This window comes from Chironomus tepperi, unplaced genomic scaffold (assembly GCF_022539635.2).
Source record: "Chironomus tepperi strain 1889 unplaced genomic scaffold, CSIRO-AGI_Ctep_v1 contig_423, whole genome shotgun sequence".
Lineage (NCBI taxonomy): Eukaryota > Metazoa > Arthropoda > Insecta > Diptera > Chironomidae > Chironomus > Chironomus tepperi.
In genome coordinates, this window is record NW_027226545.1 from 623,575 (window position 1) to 641,078 (window position 17,504).

The 17,504-nt window shown below is 32.7% G+C and overlaps 1 protein-coding gene across 1 annotated transcript in view; it reads left to right on the plus strand.

The window, feature by feature from the left end:
* LOC139097486 (netrin-1-like) overlaps positions 1–4,442 on the plus strand; it is a 67,545-nt gene extending 63,103 nt beyond the window's left edge. The window contains exon 7 of the mRNA XM_070649357.1: positions 378–4,442. Within this exon, the coding sequence (XP_070505458.1) occupies positions 378–513 (136 nt within the window). The 3' untranslated portion in view covers positions 514–4,442. The remainder of the gene's footprint in view (positions 1–377) is intronic.
* Positions 4,443–17,504: the final 13,062 nt, after the last annotated feature.

Here is a 17,504-nt window from a genome sequence, read left to right on the forward strand (position 1 = left end):
GTTGTATCCTTGCTAAAGGTGTAGCCTCTCGGAAAACTCAAGCAAATTGAGGAATTTTTCCGAAATAGGAAATGGGCTCCCGATCGCCTTTGCCAAGGAAGTAAAGTTCCGAAAAAGGAGGTATTCGACAGGCTAATGCCCTCATGAGATCCTAACGCACAAGATATGTACTTCCCTGCTTTTGAATACATATTTGCTAGATCCAACACAAATCGGGCTACACAGAACTTCATTTTAGAAGCATTTGAATAAGCCAATGTCATATGAATTCCACAAAGACTACATTTGAATACTTTATGCTTCTCAACAGGTTAAAGTCGAAAACGAGAACCTTAAGCAGCCTTACTAACCCCAAATTTTTAACATTCTCTTCACAGATCATATCTCATCCTCGGAAACGACGACGAAGGTCCATCAAACAGTCTCGCAATTGGCGATAATTCAATTGTTATTGAATGGCGTGACGAATGGTACCGTCGCCTAAGGAAATATCAACGACAGTCGTGTGATTAAGTGTATGTTAATCTCTTTTATTTAATTTTAATTATACTTAATACAGTTATAATCTATATTTTTATCAACATTGAATGTTGTTAAGTACGATGAAGTAATTGAAGATGTTTTTTTTTAAATAAAGAAGAGATGAATAATAGCAGATTGATAAGAAATTGTCTAAAATATTGTAAAACATGCCAAAAAGTAAGAAGAAATCAAGGAACAAAAAAAAAGTTGAAAAGGAAGCGTGAAAAAAAAGTTTGAAAAATTATGTTAATGACGATAATAATAATATTGATGATGATGATGCTGTAGAATCGTGCAAACAAACATTAGTGAGTGAGGAACTAGAAGAATAAAAAAGAGCATAATTCATAAGAAATGAAGAAGATTCCTTCATAAACAAATTACATTTAAATGCTCGAAGCAATTTCAGTTGAATAATGTTTCTTGGTTTGATATGAAGTATGACATGCTCAAAAGTTTTTCTCTCAATAATTTACAGTTGAGGTTGACGGTGAAGCATTATCAAAGAAAAGTAATTTATAGCATGTTGCTATGATGTGCTTCGAGGGATGTGGGACTGATGGATGCAATGTTATTGGCAAGTATAGCCTTAAAATGAACAAATGTTCAGTGCTCGACTCAACTCGCCCCACTAGACTCGACTAGAATCGACTAGAGCTCGACTTTGACTCGACTTTGACTCGACTTTGCCTCGACTAGACTCGACTTTGACTCGACTTTGACTCGACTTTGACTCGACTTTGACTCGACTTTGACTCGACTTTGACTCGACTTTGACTCGACTTTGACTCGACTTTGACTCGACTTTGACTCGACTTTGACTCGACTTTGACTCGACTTTGACTCGACTTTGACTCGACTTTGACTCGACTTTGACTCGACTTTGACTCGACTTTGACTCGACTTTGACTCGACTTTGACTCGACTAGAGCTCGACTAGACTCATTTTTCTTTTCAATCTTCATCTAAAATTCATCAGAAACCTTAAAACCCTCACAACAGCAACTCAAAGTGTCACAATTTCTCTAAAATGTCATAGCTTCACACCCCTTCTAACCTCATTATCTCTTACATCATTCCCTTCAATCAAGAATGTTTTGTAACATCCTCAAGCAACATCAAACTACAGTAACAAGAAAGTAAAAGACATTTACTAAGATATGCTGGTAAAGATGATAAGAAATGACGAATATAAATGAAGATATGATTTGGAAAATATTTTTACTTAACTAAGCACAGCTTGAATTGAAGTGTGAGGAATGTCTAATATATTGGCGGTGTCATATTCCATCTTTCGTCTCATTATCCATTCATCCACAGCATAGAACTCTGTTTTAGAGATTATGAACTTTATTATTGTTGGAGAAAAATAAACGACATGACTTATGGAGGATGTGTGGATGGAGGAAGTGATGAATATAATATGAAAAATCACTTTGAATTAAAGTTTTAAGTACGGAAATGAAAAATTTGTCTTGAAAAATGCGGGCTTATTCTCACAATTATTTTTCGAGATTTTTTCTTGCCACTAAGACAGCATTTTAATTAAATTAAAACTTGATATTTCCAACCCTACTCGAAACTACCATCATCGTCGTCGTCATCGCTTTTTCTCTTCTTTTCCATTCCTTTTCTTCCTTTTTTTAAAAATGTCACAAACAGTATTCGAATATAAATATGAAATAATTGTTACATAACAAATGAAAATGTTTTTTTGCTATGTCTTGATTATTTGTTGAGCAATGAGCACAAGAGGGTTTTTTTAGGATTAAGAAATTCAATCAAAATAATTAATTTTTTTTTATTTTACATTATTTGCCTACATTTGTGTACCTACATATGAATTTTGTGTATGTTTTATTTGATTATATGAGATATTATATTTAATTTAATTAATGTTTTGGCACCGAATGATGCAGGATTTGAGAGGGAGGTTGCATGGTTTGTTAGTGTCAGACGATTGTAAGTTTCTTATGATTTTAGAAATTATCAAAGGGAGTTTAGAGTTTTTAGTCAACTCGACAATCTATGCCAAACAGCACATGTCGATTAATCCATTTTTTAGGGTCTTGATCAACCTGACTCTGATTTGGCGTCAAAACTGAGCCTGACTTGAATTCAAACCAAATCGAGAACTTTGCCAGAGTAATGTCGGCCTTGGATAAGATCTGAATTTATGCATGTAGCTTTGATCGTTAGAAAATCCAATTTTTAGTTTAAAATATTCAAATTGGCTACGAATTGACAAAGGATTTGTTAGAACTAGTCATTAACTACAGATTAACTTACCATCAACTAGTTATAACGCATTTTTGCCAATTCAGGAGATGACCCTTAAATCTCGAAAAACTCGAATCTCTACAAAGTTGAAACTCAATATCCCTCCCATCCCCTGCATCACTCGGACACAATTTAATTTAATTCCATATCATCCGATATGAATCCTATCAGGAATTATTAAAAAAGACATAAAAAGGAAACTTTTGTGACATAAACTTTAAACAAATCCGACAAAAAAAGATTAAATAAGACAAAAAAAAGATTCTCAGCACATCCAAACACACTCATACAAGTGGAACTAAAAAAAAAAAATCTAGTCGACATCTTCCAAATAAGTTGCAACATAGAAGACAGACGGAATTGTTTAAAAAAAGTATATAGTCTTATGTGACACTTTTGTGCAAGCACAAGCAGGCACAATGTTATTCAACATTTTCTCTTCCTGGATAAGAATTGAAAGAGGAAGGAACACCTAAAAAAAACTGAGAGACATAACCAGCATGACGAAAAAAATTTATAATTAAGTTTCAAGACACGCAGACACATAGCTGCCACATATCAGTTTTTAATTGCATACAGTTGAATGTAAATAATCATAACATCGAAAGCCTTTCTCTTTTGTATGCATACTCGACATTATTTCACTCAATTCATACATACATACAGAAAAGGGCTTTATGAAAGTCAACTACAATGGCATATTCTTCCTTTAGAAGCACATCCTTCCGTTAAATGATGTTTATGAACATGACATGAGTGAGAAATGCTGTGTTATGTATGCAGCAATTTAAAATTAATTTTGTGTTATGGTTGCGAGAAATAGGTTTATTCACTATGCAGGTTTTTATATGCGATAATTATGGGGATTCTTATTCTTCTTGTGTTGATGATTCCTTTTGTGGGATTTTGAGTGATGAATCAATTTAAATTTTGAGAATGGATTACAGCTCACATTACTTACTTCCTTGGCTGTGGCGCACGAGGGACCATTGCGACGCATTGGGAATGTCTGAAGACAGCTCTATCTTTCGAAACCTTCTGCCAATTTGGGATATTAAGGCTAGCGTCCTATGTCAGAATTTTTAAGATTGGTTGAGATTAATAAGGTGTTGTTCAGATGATATAGCATCACATGCTTTACTCAAGGTTGTCATGACCAAAGGCCCATGAATCGATCATTCTCAAACATAGGACGAAGTCGACTTATTTTTAGCTGGCTATAGCTGACTAAAAATCGACTAAAACCAAGCTGACTTTAGCATACTAAACTCTAAAGCCGTAGTTCAGCTTGATGTTAGCCGACGAAAGTCAGCTACGCTAAGTCTAGTATTGTTTTAAGCTAGCTTTAGCTTGCTTGCTTTAGTTCAGCTGGCTTTAAGTATGCTTTCCCGAAATCCCGGTCCCGAAACTTTTCCGGGACCGGGACGGGATCGGGACGGGACCGGGAAATCCCGGGATTTCCCGAAAAAAAATATGTGCTAAAAAGTCCAATATTTTAATGTTTTTTCAGTGTTTTTAAGCTTAATACGTATTGTCAAAAATTTAATGACGGAATTAAATTTTTAGAACTCTTGAACCAGACTAGCATTTAATGATTTTAAAATAGAATAACACTAAAAAATTCTGATTTTAACTTTCATATTCACCGTTTATACAATTATAAAGAAACAAATCTAAGTTATGAGAAATAATCTCTAATATTTGTAATCAATTTAAAAAGAATTGAACCTTTCAGTTTTTGAAAAATCTCAATTAGCTGGAATTCAATAGGTTTATTTAAAAAAAAGTTTGTTTGATTTGGGTTTATAATATTTGCGACTGCATTTCAGAACAAAAATCAGAAGACCAAAATAAATTTGAAATTTTTAACTCAAAAACATTCAAAATACGAATTTATAGCTCCATATTTTTCATGTTTTTTGATAAAATTATATAATTTATTTTGATTTTAAATTTTTGGTTACAAATGAAACGTTTTTTATTTTGTTAAGAGTTTATAAGAATTTTTTTTAAAACCTGGTCCCGCGGGACCAGTCCCGGAAGATTTTCGGGACTCGGGACGGGACAGTCCCGGGATTTCCCGGTCCCGGTCCCGGTATCGGGAAAGCATAGCTTTAACTGATGTTAACCGACTAAAGCCAGCTTAGCACGGCTTAGACCTCTGTTCTCAAGATTTATTTACGTGCCCAAATTCAGGTCCAAGTTGCAAATCAATTTCATTAGGTACGTCACCGTATCACTTGAGAAATTTAGCTCATTGCTTTAGGATCCTCATTTAGTTAGCGATGACCTTTACATTTAAAATTGAAAACAAGATTATCTAAGGTTTGTTTTGTAGATAAGCTTTACATTTTCAAAATCGCATCCCAATATCTAGTAAACAACCACGATAAGCATTCCTCCAACTGTGCAAAAGTGAATAAACCTTGCACTTCCTCCACATTTTCTCTTTATGTTAATTTCTCATTTCATCACAATCCCTTTGTTAATTTTTTTTCCATGTTGTGTATCTGAAGGAAAAGCAATTAAAATAAGAGAGTGAAAAATCACAAAAGGAAAAAGCATAGAAAAGCAGGATGATAAAGAGGAAATTGAGTTGTGAATATCAAATATAGTTTACTGCTCCCCGCCGCCACTGATGCTTTTGTGACTTTTTGAGATGAAAACAACGCGGTTTTGTTTTCAGTTTTGAGGAAGAAAGCATGAAAAATTGATTTTTCTCTTGTGGAAAATTTTACTTCTGTGCTAATGAAAATGGAAAATGCAGAATAAGAATCGCAATTGAAGTAATTGCAATTGAAACTTTATGTGTTTTATGCAGCGTGCATATAAATTTTATTGCTTGTTCTTTTTCTTTCTCGACTTCCTTTTTCATTATTGCCGCAACGCAGTCATTGACATTTCTACTCAGCATTACTTTGGCAATTGTATTGAGAAAGGATGGTAATTGATTTAGTTGCTATAAAAATTCTCATTCCTTTACTTCTTTTTTTAATAAATTGAATCAATTATGAGAGCTTTTTTATGCTTCTGCTGTTGCTGCTTACTTGTTTGACACAGAACTTTATGTATGAGAGAATGTAATAAGTCAAGCATTTTACCATGCCAGAATATTGATTAAAAAATTTTTACTTGCCTCTAGAGACTTTTTTCTGCCACAACTCATGCTACTGCTAATGTTTGTGAAATATTTTGGAAATGTCGATGATTGTGGATATAAATTTTGATGGCTTTTCGAAAGAGAGATGGTTAGAGAGGCTGAATGTCTTGGTTAAGTGAGTTCTGTTCGTTAGATTGATATGCTAACTTATTGGAATTCAGACATAAGATCAGAGCTCAATTTTGACTCGAATTTTATATCAACTTGAATCAACTATTCCATACAAAATCACCGTCAAACTAGAAAATAAGACCATACATTAGATTGATACTCACAGGACTTAATTGCCACCAGAAGGGTATCCCAAAGTGCCGTTATTGGGTCTTAACAAACCTGAGAACGGAAAGTTATGTTCTCAGTCTCGGGGACCTTTAATTAACAGGTCTATTTCCTAATGTTAATGAGATTCTCGTCGTAGAATTTGCTCTTGTATTCCTCGAGACTTCCCAGACCTTTCCTTAAGTATCGTTGTTCACGTAGTATCGACACCATAAGTGTTTGTTGCTTCCAGGTGTGATACTGTACTCAGTTCTTCTTTGTTCAGCAAAGAAGTGATGAACTTTATCCTTCAATTGAATATTCACAATCGTCTCTAAATTACTAAATTACTTCGCTGGTCGTACAGATCAATTGTGATCCATGACATCTTACAGGTCTAGTCTGAAGCTCGCTCAATCGCTAGCTTCCACTTGTAAATTTCCAGTCCCAAGCCCAACAATATCTCTATCGACAATTTCCTTCCAAGTGTTCTTTGGTCGTCCACGACTTCGGCTCATTTCGTCATAATCGCCTCTATTTACACCAATTCCAGTTGCCTCTCAAACTTGCCTCTTTTCTACTGCATTCATAGGAGAGAAAATGTTGCCAACAAATCATCGTCCATTAATATAGCTCGAAGGTATGAAGTTAAAAGGGGGGAAATGAATGCCGTTCACACAACCAAAAAAATAACCCAAAATACATTGGAAGTTTATGAAATGAAAAACTTTTCAATAGCGAATTAAAAATTGAACAGTAAATAATTGAAATATCAAAAAAAGTATATAAAAAAAGTTGTATTTTATTGTAAAATATTTGCCAATTATTATGAAATTTTGTGTAAAAAATCATGAATATTTTGCTGTATTTTTCAATTACGAAGAAAAGCAACAATGAAAAAAAAAATTAAAATCGAGAGTAGGAGGTTGTAGTTTAAGTTTTAAATTTAATATAATGTTGATATGATGAAAAAATGAATATTTATTGCTATATTAATTAAAATTTTGTAACATAATAGAACTTCATGTTTAGGTTTACTGCAAAAACTGAGAATGTTATGAACGAGAAAGCAACAAAAATTAATTTATACGATGCAAAAAGTAATTTTTTTATTTATGAACTTTTTCCTCTTTTATTTTGCTAAAAGTGAAAAAATGAAGCATTTTCAGAAAGTTAAATAAAAATGCCATAAAATGAAATTATTTGAAGTTATTCTAATTACAATTAGGAAGTTTTCAGGTGCCTTATTTTCAGGAAATTTGCATTTATTTTGTCCAGGGGTTGATTTAGCTTATACTGGTAAGATACGGTATGATATTGTCACACCAATCGATCAGTGTAATGATAAATCTAGATCAGTGGTGAGTAACCTGTGTCCCATGGTGCAAAAATATGCCACCAAAAATTTTAAGGCTAACCATTAAGATGTATTATGAAAAATAAAAGATTGAAGTGGTAGTAACTAGGATTCGAAAAATGCTGGTCTGTGTATCTAAAATGCAGGAAATGTTGGTTTGTGATACATCGCCGAGCCATAGTGTCAATCCCGACTAGCTTAACTTTAAGACATCTCATTTCTGTTCCGCCTTATCTCATTCAATAAATAAAGGGCATATATTATAACTAGAGTCAATCCATATAGTACAAGTACCCGGAACTGACTATGAATATGTACAGAAGAGTCTACCAGAAAAGTGCGTAAGTAAGCCGTTAAATTTTCGAAATCAAAGAACTGCAAATGTTCATCTTTTCGTTAATTTTAATAAATGTTCGTTAATTTTTGAAAGGTAGATGATCTCCACTATCTCCACAATCTCTCACTACTTGACACAGAAGTAATTATGACTGAGAACTTGTACATGATCTGAGATATCTCAATAGAAATCCCGAGTGGACAGCTTGACATAATGTCCATTTAGTAACTAGATCAACGTTCGACTAATGATATGTCTTATTAAACTTTCCGTAGAAAATGTCATTACTCGACCGTAGACTTGGTTATTAACTGAACATTATGTCAAGTTGTCCACTTGGGAATATATTACAAATTACACGCAATTGTTACTTAGTTACTTACCTCGTTGCCAGTACACCTCAATTGTGATTCATGAAATCTCTTAGTTGGTGTTTGATGCTGATTCTATCACTGGATAGGAGACTAAATGTAACACGCAGTAAAAAGGAAATGCATCCAAGAGCTTATTATACACTGGTAAGCATGTTTTTTGAATCCTGTTGGTTTCTCACAACAGATTGCAGCAAAGATGTTGATCATTATCGAAATAAGTAACGTTATTTCGATCTATTGTTAAATTATCACAATTTTCAAAGTCTTATGTTGGATTAAATGCTAAAAAAGCAGAATTCACCCACCAAAATGAGTGCAGATAGCGATCGAAGAAAATATCAAAAGTTGATGACGTGTAACCTTCAACAAACATAAGAACATTGAAAAATTTCCATACCATACACAGCATAAGATTTAATTCCTTTTATGTGGTTAAAATATCTATCTACTATCTGCTGGCAATAATGAAAACACAATTTTCATATAAAGCTTTAAATATTCAGCACAATATTATCTTACAAATTTTCACAATATAATCCACGAAATACCATATTTACCATACGTATATGCGCATAATAGATCCCACATTTATTCCTTATCATCACATAAATATCAATAATTTTCTATATGAAAACTTCAACTAATGACTGTTCAACCTCACCACATCTATCATTATATCCATAACTAATGACACACAAAAAATTGTTCATTTTAGCTTTTTCGTCATTCGAAAAGTCGACAAAATTGCTTTTTACATATTCAGAGGAATATAAAAATAAAATTTATGTTATTAATAATGCGTTGAAATGAAATTGAAATTGATGAAAATGCATTATGGAACTGCTCAGTTTTTTGATATGATAAATGCAAATAATTTACACAAAATTCATCATTTATATTATTTTTTTGGCAAATGCATGCACTCAGATATTTATTATTTCATAGACAAATTCCGCATTTATCATTAATTTCTCCGCATTTCAAATATAAAACTAGAGTATCGGGAGCGCCCGTGGCGCCCATCTTCAGAATTTTCAGGTTCAAATAGCTTCACATGCCTTCACATTACACCCCATTCCCCCTGATACCCCTCAATTTTACGGCTTCACATGGCTTCACAAAATGGCTTTACATGGCTTCCGTTCTTGTATCAGCAAAGGAATTGGGTGTTTATAATATAGATTTTTGCAAATATTCAGATGTTTGTTTTTGTGATCGATTGTATTCATATCTATTTGTGGTATAACGCGATTAGGGATAAATGATTTTCTATTTTATTGAAAAATTAATATTTCATTGTTTCAGTGACCAAAGCCATTATTTCAGTTTCGTGATTATGAATTATTAATCAGAATCAGAAAATGGCAGGCAGAAAATTCCATAACTGGAGATATATATTTTTTTTAAATTTACATACTTAAAAAATTTATTATTATTTTAAATGAAATTGGCAACAATAATTGATATCCGTAGCAATTTGATAAATATTTGCGGAACTGATTGATCAGAATGGAAAAATGAGGTTTTTTTGGTGCTGTGGAATTTTTTAAATTGATTAGAAAATTTTACAATAATTCAGGATTTTGTGGGTAAATCAATTTAAATTTTGTGGATTTATCGGCTTAAAAAATAGTGTTATTGGCATTTAGAAGCGAAGCTAGATTTATTGATGTGTTAGGTTTTGGTATTTTCATAGAAATTTTTTATTTCTGAATTCTACCAAATTAAAAGAATCATTCAATTATTCATTTAAAACAGTCAATAAAACAGCTTTGACGGAGCCTTGAACTACCAAATGAATGTTTAATTCGACTTCATATGTATTCCACCTCTTCCCTTGTATCTCACAATGAAGTATGTAACTTTAAAAATTCTTTGGAATTCTTTAAAAAATAGAATTGATGAAATTTCAAAAATTTTAATTAAATTATAAATGTGAATCCAGCCATTCTTCTATCAAAACTTTAAAAAATTATCAAAAGATTTTCAAAAAGTAGCACAAAAAATCTTTTTTCTTCAATTTTCACTGAAAAAAGAAGCAAAAAAAATCTCCATTAGCATAAACCTTTGAAGATTTTTATTTTCCAAAATACGAACAAATAGAATTTCTCAATCGTCTTGAATCACAAGAAAATGAGAAGCAAAGAGATATATTTTTAACTTTTAAAGCACATCTTACGTCTACCTTACCTTTTTATAAGAAATACAAATAATGAAAAATGAATTTCTTTGATTTTTTTCCTCCTTTAAATTCTTTTTTCGCTCTTCATTTCTTTCATTTTAAAGTAAATGGAGCATGGAGAATCTTTTGCTGATTGGTAGGGAATTCAAAGAATCAAAATATCGGCACACGACTCAGCATTTAAATTGAATTTTCAGCCTAGAAAATCAAGATGCCCCTATTCATTGTCATTTTTATAATAAATTTTATTTTCAGCCTTCGATGTCTGAATGGGATTGTTCGATTAAGATGTTGGGTATTAGAGGATGTTAGTTTCGAACAGCATAACATGTTTGCATCGTTACGTCGCCGAATCAATGGCAATACGCAAGTTTAGACTGATTAATACTTACTTACTTACTTCGTTGGTTGTCTAGATCAATTGTGATCCATGACCACCCACAGGTGTCACTTAAAGCTCACTCATTCGCTGGATTTCATTTGCAAATGTCCAATACCAAGCGGAAGGACACCATAACGCGTAGCATCGTAACAACTGATTTCGATCCATATTTATGGCGAAGTTCGCGGCTCACCGCATTGTGTCACTCGGGAGTAATTCTGAAATATGTTTACCCGAAAAAAACAAAAACAACAACAGCTAACGGTGACATCACAAAGCCTTTACGTCGTATCAAATGCACCAAATCACATTTCTACCATGACTGTGTCGTCGGAGAGTTTTGACGTGGTTTTTCGACCATTTAACGACGACTCTATTCGAGATACTGCAATAGTACATGTTCTAGACAACGCAAAAGCACCACGACGATAAAATTAGTTATTTGGCGCTCTTCGACTGCTTTGTTGATGCCCTACAATTCACAACAAATCAATACAATCTAATCATCAGCATCATCTCTTCCCACAACTTATTCTTATGTTACAAAACAACTTAACATCCCCAAAAAAAAATGTCTCTGATTCAATTCAAAAAAACATTTTTATCCATAACCCCAGGGGGCCTTTTTTTCTATGGTGTTATAATATAACAAGATATCATCAGACTCAAGGAAGAAGAAATTAGAAGACGACGACGACAAGATCAGGAAGCGTATTTTGATGTTGTTAATGTTACATTACAGGAATTTCAATTTTCATTTTGCCTCGAGGCCATCTTTTGCTGCTGCTCTGTGTGAGAGAGTATCTTAAGTCTCCATCCATGCTTATGCCTTCATCGTACATAAAAAAAAAGTTTTTTACGTTCATTTTCATTTACACATGAACTGTAAGTCTGTTGCTCACTTCCATTAAATAATTACACATACCACCTTTTTTCGTCTCAAAACTTTTCCCATTAAATCATTTCATTTACGTTTTTATTTTTTTGTTTTTGGGTAGCAAACAAAAGCAGAGGAAGTAACTAATGACATTTATTACCAAATACACTGAATGAGAAACTTTGTATTGATTTGTAATCACCTGGTAAATGCCTCAACCTGAAAACTGTAATAACGAACAGGCATAAATAATATTCAGAATGTGTGGTTGTCTGTGGGGGTTGTTAAAGGAGTGCGTCCATCAAAAATTGAGTTTTTAGGCAGTTCCTAGCATTTTGTCATTGAATTTTCTTGAAAATTGTATTTTTGGTTCGGCTATGAGCTGCAGGCCTTCATTTTATGGATTTAAGATGCGAAGGCTTGCAGTGTTCAGTTCTGTCATTCCCAACAGACACAACACATGCTTCCATGGTCCAGAATTACCACTACGGTACATAAAATGCCAAAGTCCGTCCGAATCCGCCAGAGCCTCCAATTTTGAACGAACCTTACACTTTTCTGAACCAAAATCAGCCTCACAACTCCTACGTCTACCTCAGCTACACCTCATTTCCAAATCAACCCCTAAATTTATTTTCAAACCTTCTTGTTCCTCGCTATTGACGTCGACTATAATAATATTAATGATTCTATTTGTGCTCATTAGTAATAAGGTACATAATGGTGTAATTTGCGGATAGATTTTCATTCATTTATGGCTTGTCGGTTGAATTACGCCTAAGGACTGGAAAATGTATCATATTTGGAGTGAATTGAATGAAAACACAAAATTTTTGGGAAAATTAATATAAAAGCAATCAAGTTACATCAAATTGTTTGAAAATATTGAATTTTATATAGCCTTAAACTATACGGATTTGTTATATTGAGGTTAGAATTGAATGGTTGGTGGATTTATTCGAATTTGAGGCTTGAGTCTGGATTAAAGTACAGATATTTATTGGGAGTCGGGACCTCAGTCGAGGTGTCTTTTTAGACTTTTAGAGTCCGGACTCAAAAAGTCCTGCAAACAATACCATCCAAAGCACCTTTTAAATGTCAGTTTCATTAAGGCTACTACTTGACGTTGTTCAAATTGTGTCAAGTGTGTCACTGAAGTATTCAAGCCAGGATTCAAGCATTAAATATTCAATTGTTCTGAAGTTTGATAAGAATTAAGTCCATATTACCTTCAATTGGATCCAGTCAAGAAATAAATTCGTGCTCCTTTTTGTAGCACGATATAGCATGCTCAAATTTGGGTGACTTATGGTGATAGGACAATGCTGCATCGCTGTATTAACGGTAAGACAGGAAGTTGTTGTGAAGGCACCATGATGGCTTATTTCGATGCATTTTTATGACGACAAATACGGTATTGTGTCGTTCGGGCATCTTCCTTAAACTCCCAAAAGCAGAAGGCACGTGTGTGTCTAAGAAATCACATAAAAATCGGAAATAATCGAGAACTTTATTTGGAGTTGTTCAGCTATGATGTCCAACATTTAGAGTAAAATATGCTCAATACTGTCTGGTAGTCTATTAAGAATTCAAACGCATCAACAAGAAATCCTCAGAAAACATAATTTCCATTACCAATTGACCCCATTTATCAACAAAAAAACAAAAGTCAAAGATGGCAAAAAAGTTAGGCACAGTTTGAGAAAAACTTTTTCAATTTTATTTTTCGGAATGATTATTGATATTAATGATCGACACACATTCAAGTCAGATATAAAAGCTTTTTCGGTATCCAGCAAACATGAGTCATTTATTAATGATAAGAAGATTATGATTGGTTTTGACATACTAAAGGGCTATTTCACATCCATAATCCAATTATTGAGCAAATAAGTGAGAGAATTATAATTGCTGATTGACGATAATCATGCTCCAATAAGCTCCATTCAAATTATTATTCTCTCATACTGAAAGCTGTTGTGGTGATATGTATGAATAGTAAAGCATTAAAAATTGATATTAATCTCATTATAATTTTCATGTTATTTGATTGTCGAGTATCCAAATGGGTTTGTTAATCATTGATTAAAATCAGTGGTTAAATTAAATCCTTTAATTGATCATAAAGTGTTGTGTTTTATGTACTGGATGCATTGTGAAGGATAATTGGAGTCAGGGGTGAAGCTAGGAGGGAAAGAGGGCTCATTTGGGGTTTCAATTTGGACATTGGATATTGAGATTGTTTTGCTTTATTCTGAATATTTTAAAGCATTAAAATTGAAGACCGCAGGACAGCTTTGTGACTGCTTGGCACAATGAGACACCGAATCTGACTTTGTGCTTGTTCGGGACTACGAGACTTCAAATCGATTTGTATCTACTTGGCACAATGCGACACAAAATTCTGTTTGGGACTATGACAATTCAAACCCTATTTTGAACCTGCTTGGCGATATGAGACTCTAAATCCGATTTTATGCCTGCTCGGAGCTACATAACTCCAAATCAGGCTTTGTATCTACTTGGCGCTTTGAGATATCAAGTCCAGCTTTGTGCCTGTTTGGGACTATGAGAATTAATATCCCAATTTAACCTGCATGACGCTATGAGACTCTTAATCTGATTTTGTTCATGTTCAACGCTATGAGACTGCATATCCATCAATGCGCTTTCCAGGCATCAAATCTATTTCTGTTAAAAATTGAAAAATCAATAATTGCAATCTAAACTCAAAAAATTGACAAATCTCAAACAATTTTCAATATTCAAGATTAAATCCAGTCTCAAAATCATCTAAATTGTTATTTGCGGTCACTTCTTGCACTACTCTACATCCTCAAAAATGTACAAAGTTTTTCAATCAACTTCATTTTCAAGAGCACAAAAAAAAAGTTCAACTCAATTACTGCAAATTCACAAAATGTTTCAATTTTTGGCAGACATATACAGAACAATTACCAAAAAACTGTGGTAAGGTTACAATGCGGAAATATAATGACATTTCAATTTCAAATTAAGTGCTGTAAACATGCCGTTTACATAGATAACATGTGAGTTTAAATTTGAAGTGATTAGTTCGGTGATTTTGTTGGATTTGACGACTTTAGATTGTCAATTTATGTAGTGAAGTATTGAAGTTTTGTAAATTGTATTGGGATATTACTGAATTTATCGCTTCGAAAGGCACACGACTTGAAAAATGGCTCTGGCTTCGAGTCAGATTCAGCGAAATCCAGTCCACGCTAGAGTCACGCTGGTCTGGACTCTTTCTGGAGTTAGACATGCAAATGACCATCGACAGTCAATTTTAAATGCTGAAAAAAAGACTAAAATCACTGTGCCTGCATCCACAATCTTTATCTTCATCACCATCATTGATTGATTGCTCTACATCTTTAAAGTTCCATATTATTCCGAATTTTGATCACAATATTTCACTTATCTTTGAGATTTATATCTCTATAAATGAATTCAAAACAGCATTCAAGCTTTGATTGAGTTTCAATGTTCTCCTTAAAATCAAGAACAAGTTTTCTGTTGATATATTGAGCACAAAAAAAAAACTCAAAACTTTATCTCAATCAATTCAATGTTCATAACTTTTTATATCCATTCATATAATTGAGAAACTGTGTCATTTTGATTTTGAGATATCATGAATAGTTCATGCATTCATTCATATGTCTGAAAATGAGAATTGCATTTGTCGGTTGAATTAGCCTGCTTTTTTTGATGATTTGTTTGTAAATGATGACTCACTATGGGCCCAAAGTGGCAAAGGTTGTCAAAAATTCAGGTTATGTGTGGATGTTATAGTGCCTGAAGAGTAGTGTACGGGAAAAAAAGAAATTTTGTCCAAAACTGCTGTGTGTCTGACTTATGGCCAAAAAACGATTTTTGGTACCTGCCATTATAAAAATTGTTGGCGTGCTTCAATGCATGGACCAATTTTTTTCAAACTTTTTTTATTTATTAGATATACATAGAACCTACAAAATAGCAACACATTTTCATAATTTAGGTTCCACTGTATATCCAAAAAAGTTAAAAATATGTCAAAAAATGCGATTTTTTTAACATTTCATGCTCTCATGCAGCTATATTGCACTATGGGATAAAAAATATATATGCATTTGATAGAACCTATTTATACCTAAAAATCATCCGTAGATTGTAATTTAATTGGATGCACTACAAAAGCATAAAATAACTTTAAAGCTAAAAATTTTCGGTTTTTTGTGATTTTTTGACCTTTAACCCCATTTTTCCCTATAAAGGAAATTCGTGCTGTTTGAGCTGACCATTGATTATTATAGGACTAGTATTGAACTATTATTATGTGAAAAAAATTTCAATATGGGACCCCCTAGCTCATTTTGGGGGTCCAAAGGTATACCCCCCCTCAAAAATGGGGGTCTCACAAAACTCAATGTTACTTTTCTTAACCGGATGTTTAACAAATGATTCAAAAACACTTTTTAACTACATTTAAACAAATTTTTTAACTGTTCTGAACAATCGAAACTACTCATGTTAGCCAGTTCATAGATTTGTAAGTTTTTGAGTTTTAGACATATTTTCACGAGGTTTTTTGGACTCCAATGGCAATACATATATAAATTGTTTATTTTTTCATAAAGTACTAACAATATCCTATCCAACAATATATAATAAGTCATACATAACGTCAATTCAGACAAGAATTTTGAAAAATGTTCAAAATTTTACTTTTTTAAAATTCATCCTTCACATTTATGCTTATAAATGCTGTTAAACTTAAGTATATGCATTGAATTTGGTATTTTTGTAGACATTAGAGTAGTATTAAGGTAATAAAAAGGAAATCAAAGTTTAAAAATAGCTTATTGTAAAAAAGGACAAAGTCCAATTTACCATATTTTGACTTCCTTTACTCAGTGCAGGGAGCATCCAAATTTTATTTTTTTAAATATTTTTTATAGATCTATACTAGAACTAATAAAATATGTACACAAAAATCATTTTCCGTGACTATCTAGAACAAATTCGTCCATTGAAAATCCTTAAAAATAGCTGTTTTTAGAATAAATTTGCTAACTCGATTTTTACAATTAGCAACGAAAAATTACTTTTGTGAATATTTTTTATTAGTTCTAGTATAGATCTATAGAAAATATTACAAAAAGTAAAATTTGGATGCTCTCTGCACTGAGTAAAGGCAGTCAAAATTTGATAAATTGGACTTTGTCCTTTTTTACAATAAGCTATTTTTGGACTTTGATTTCCTTTTTATTACCTTAATCCTACTCTAATGTCTACAAAAATACTAAATTCAATTCATATACTTAAGATTAACAGCATTTATAAGCATAAATGTGAAGGATGAATTTTAAAAAACATAAAATTTTGAACATTTTTCAAAATTTTTGACTGAATTGACCTTATGTATGACTTATTATATATTGTTGGATAGGATATTGTTAGTACTTTATGAAAAAATAAACAATTTATATATGTATTGCCATTGGAGTCCAAAAAACCTCGTGAAAATATGTCTAAAACTCAAAAACTTACAAATCTATGAACTGGCTAACATGAGTAGTTTCGATTGTTCAGAACAGTTTAGAACTACTTAAAATTTGTTTAAATGTAGTTAAAAAGTGTTTTTGAATCATTTGTTAAACATCCGGTTAAGAAAAGTAACATTGAGTTTTGTGAGACCCCCATTTTTGAGGGGGGGTATACCTTTGGACCCCCCAAAAATGAGCTAGGGGGGTCCCATATTGAAATTTTTTT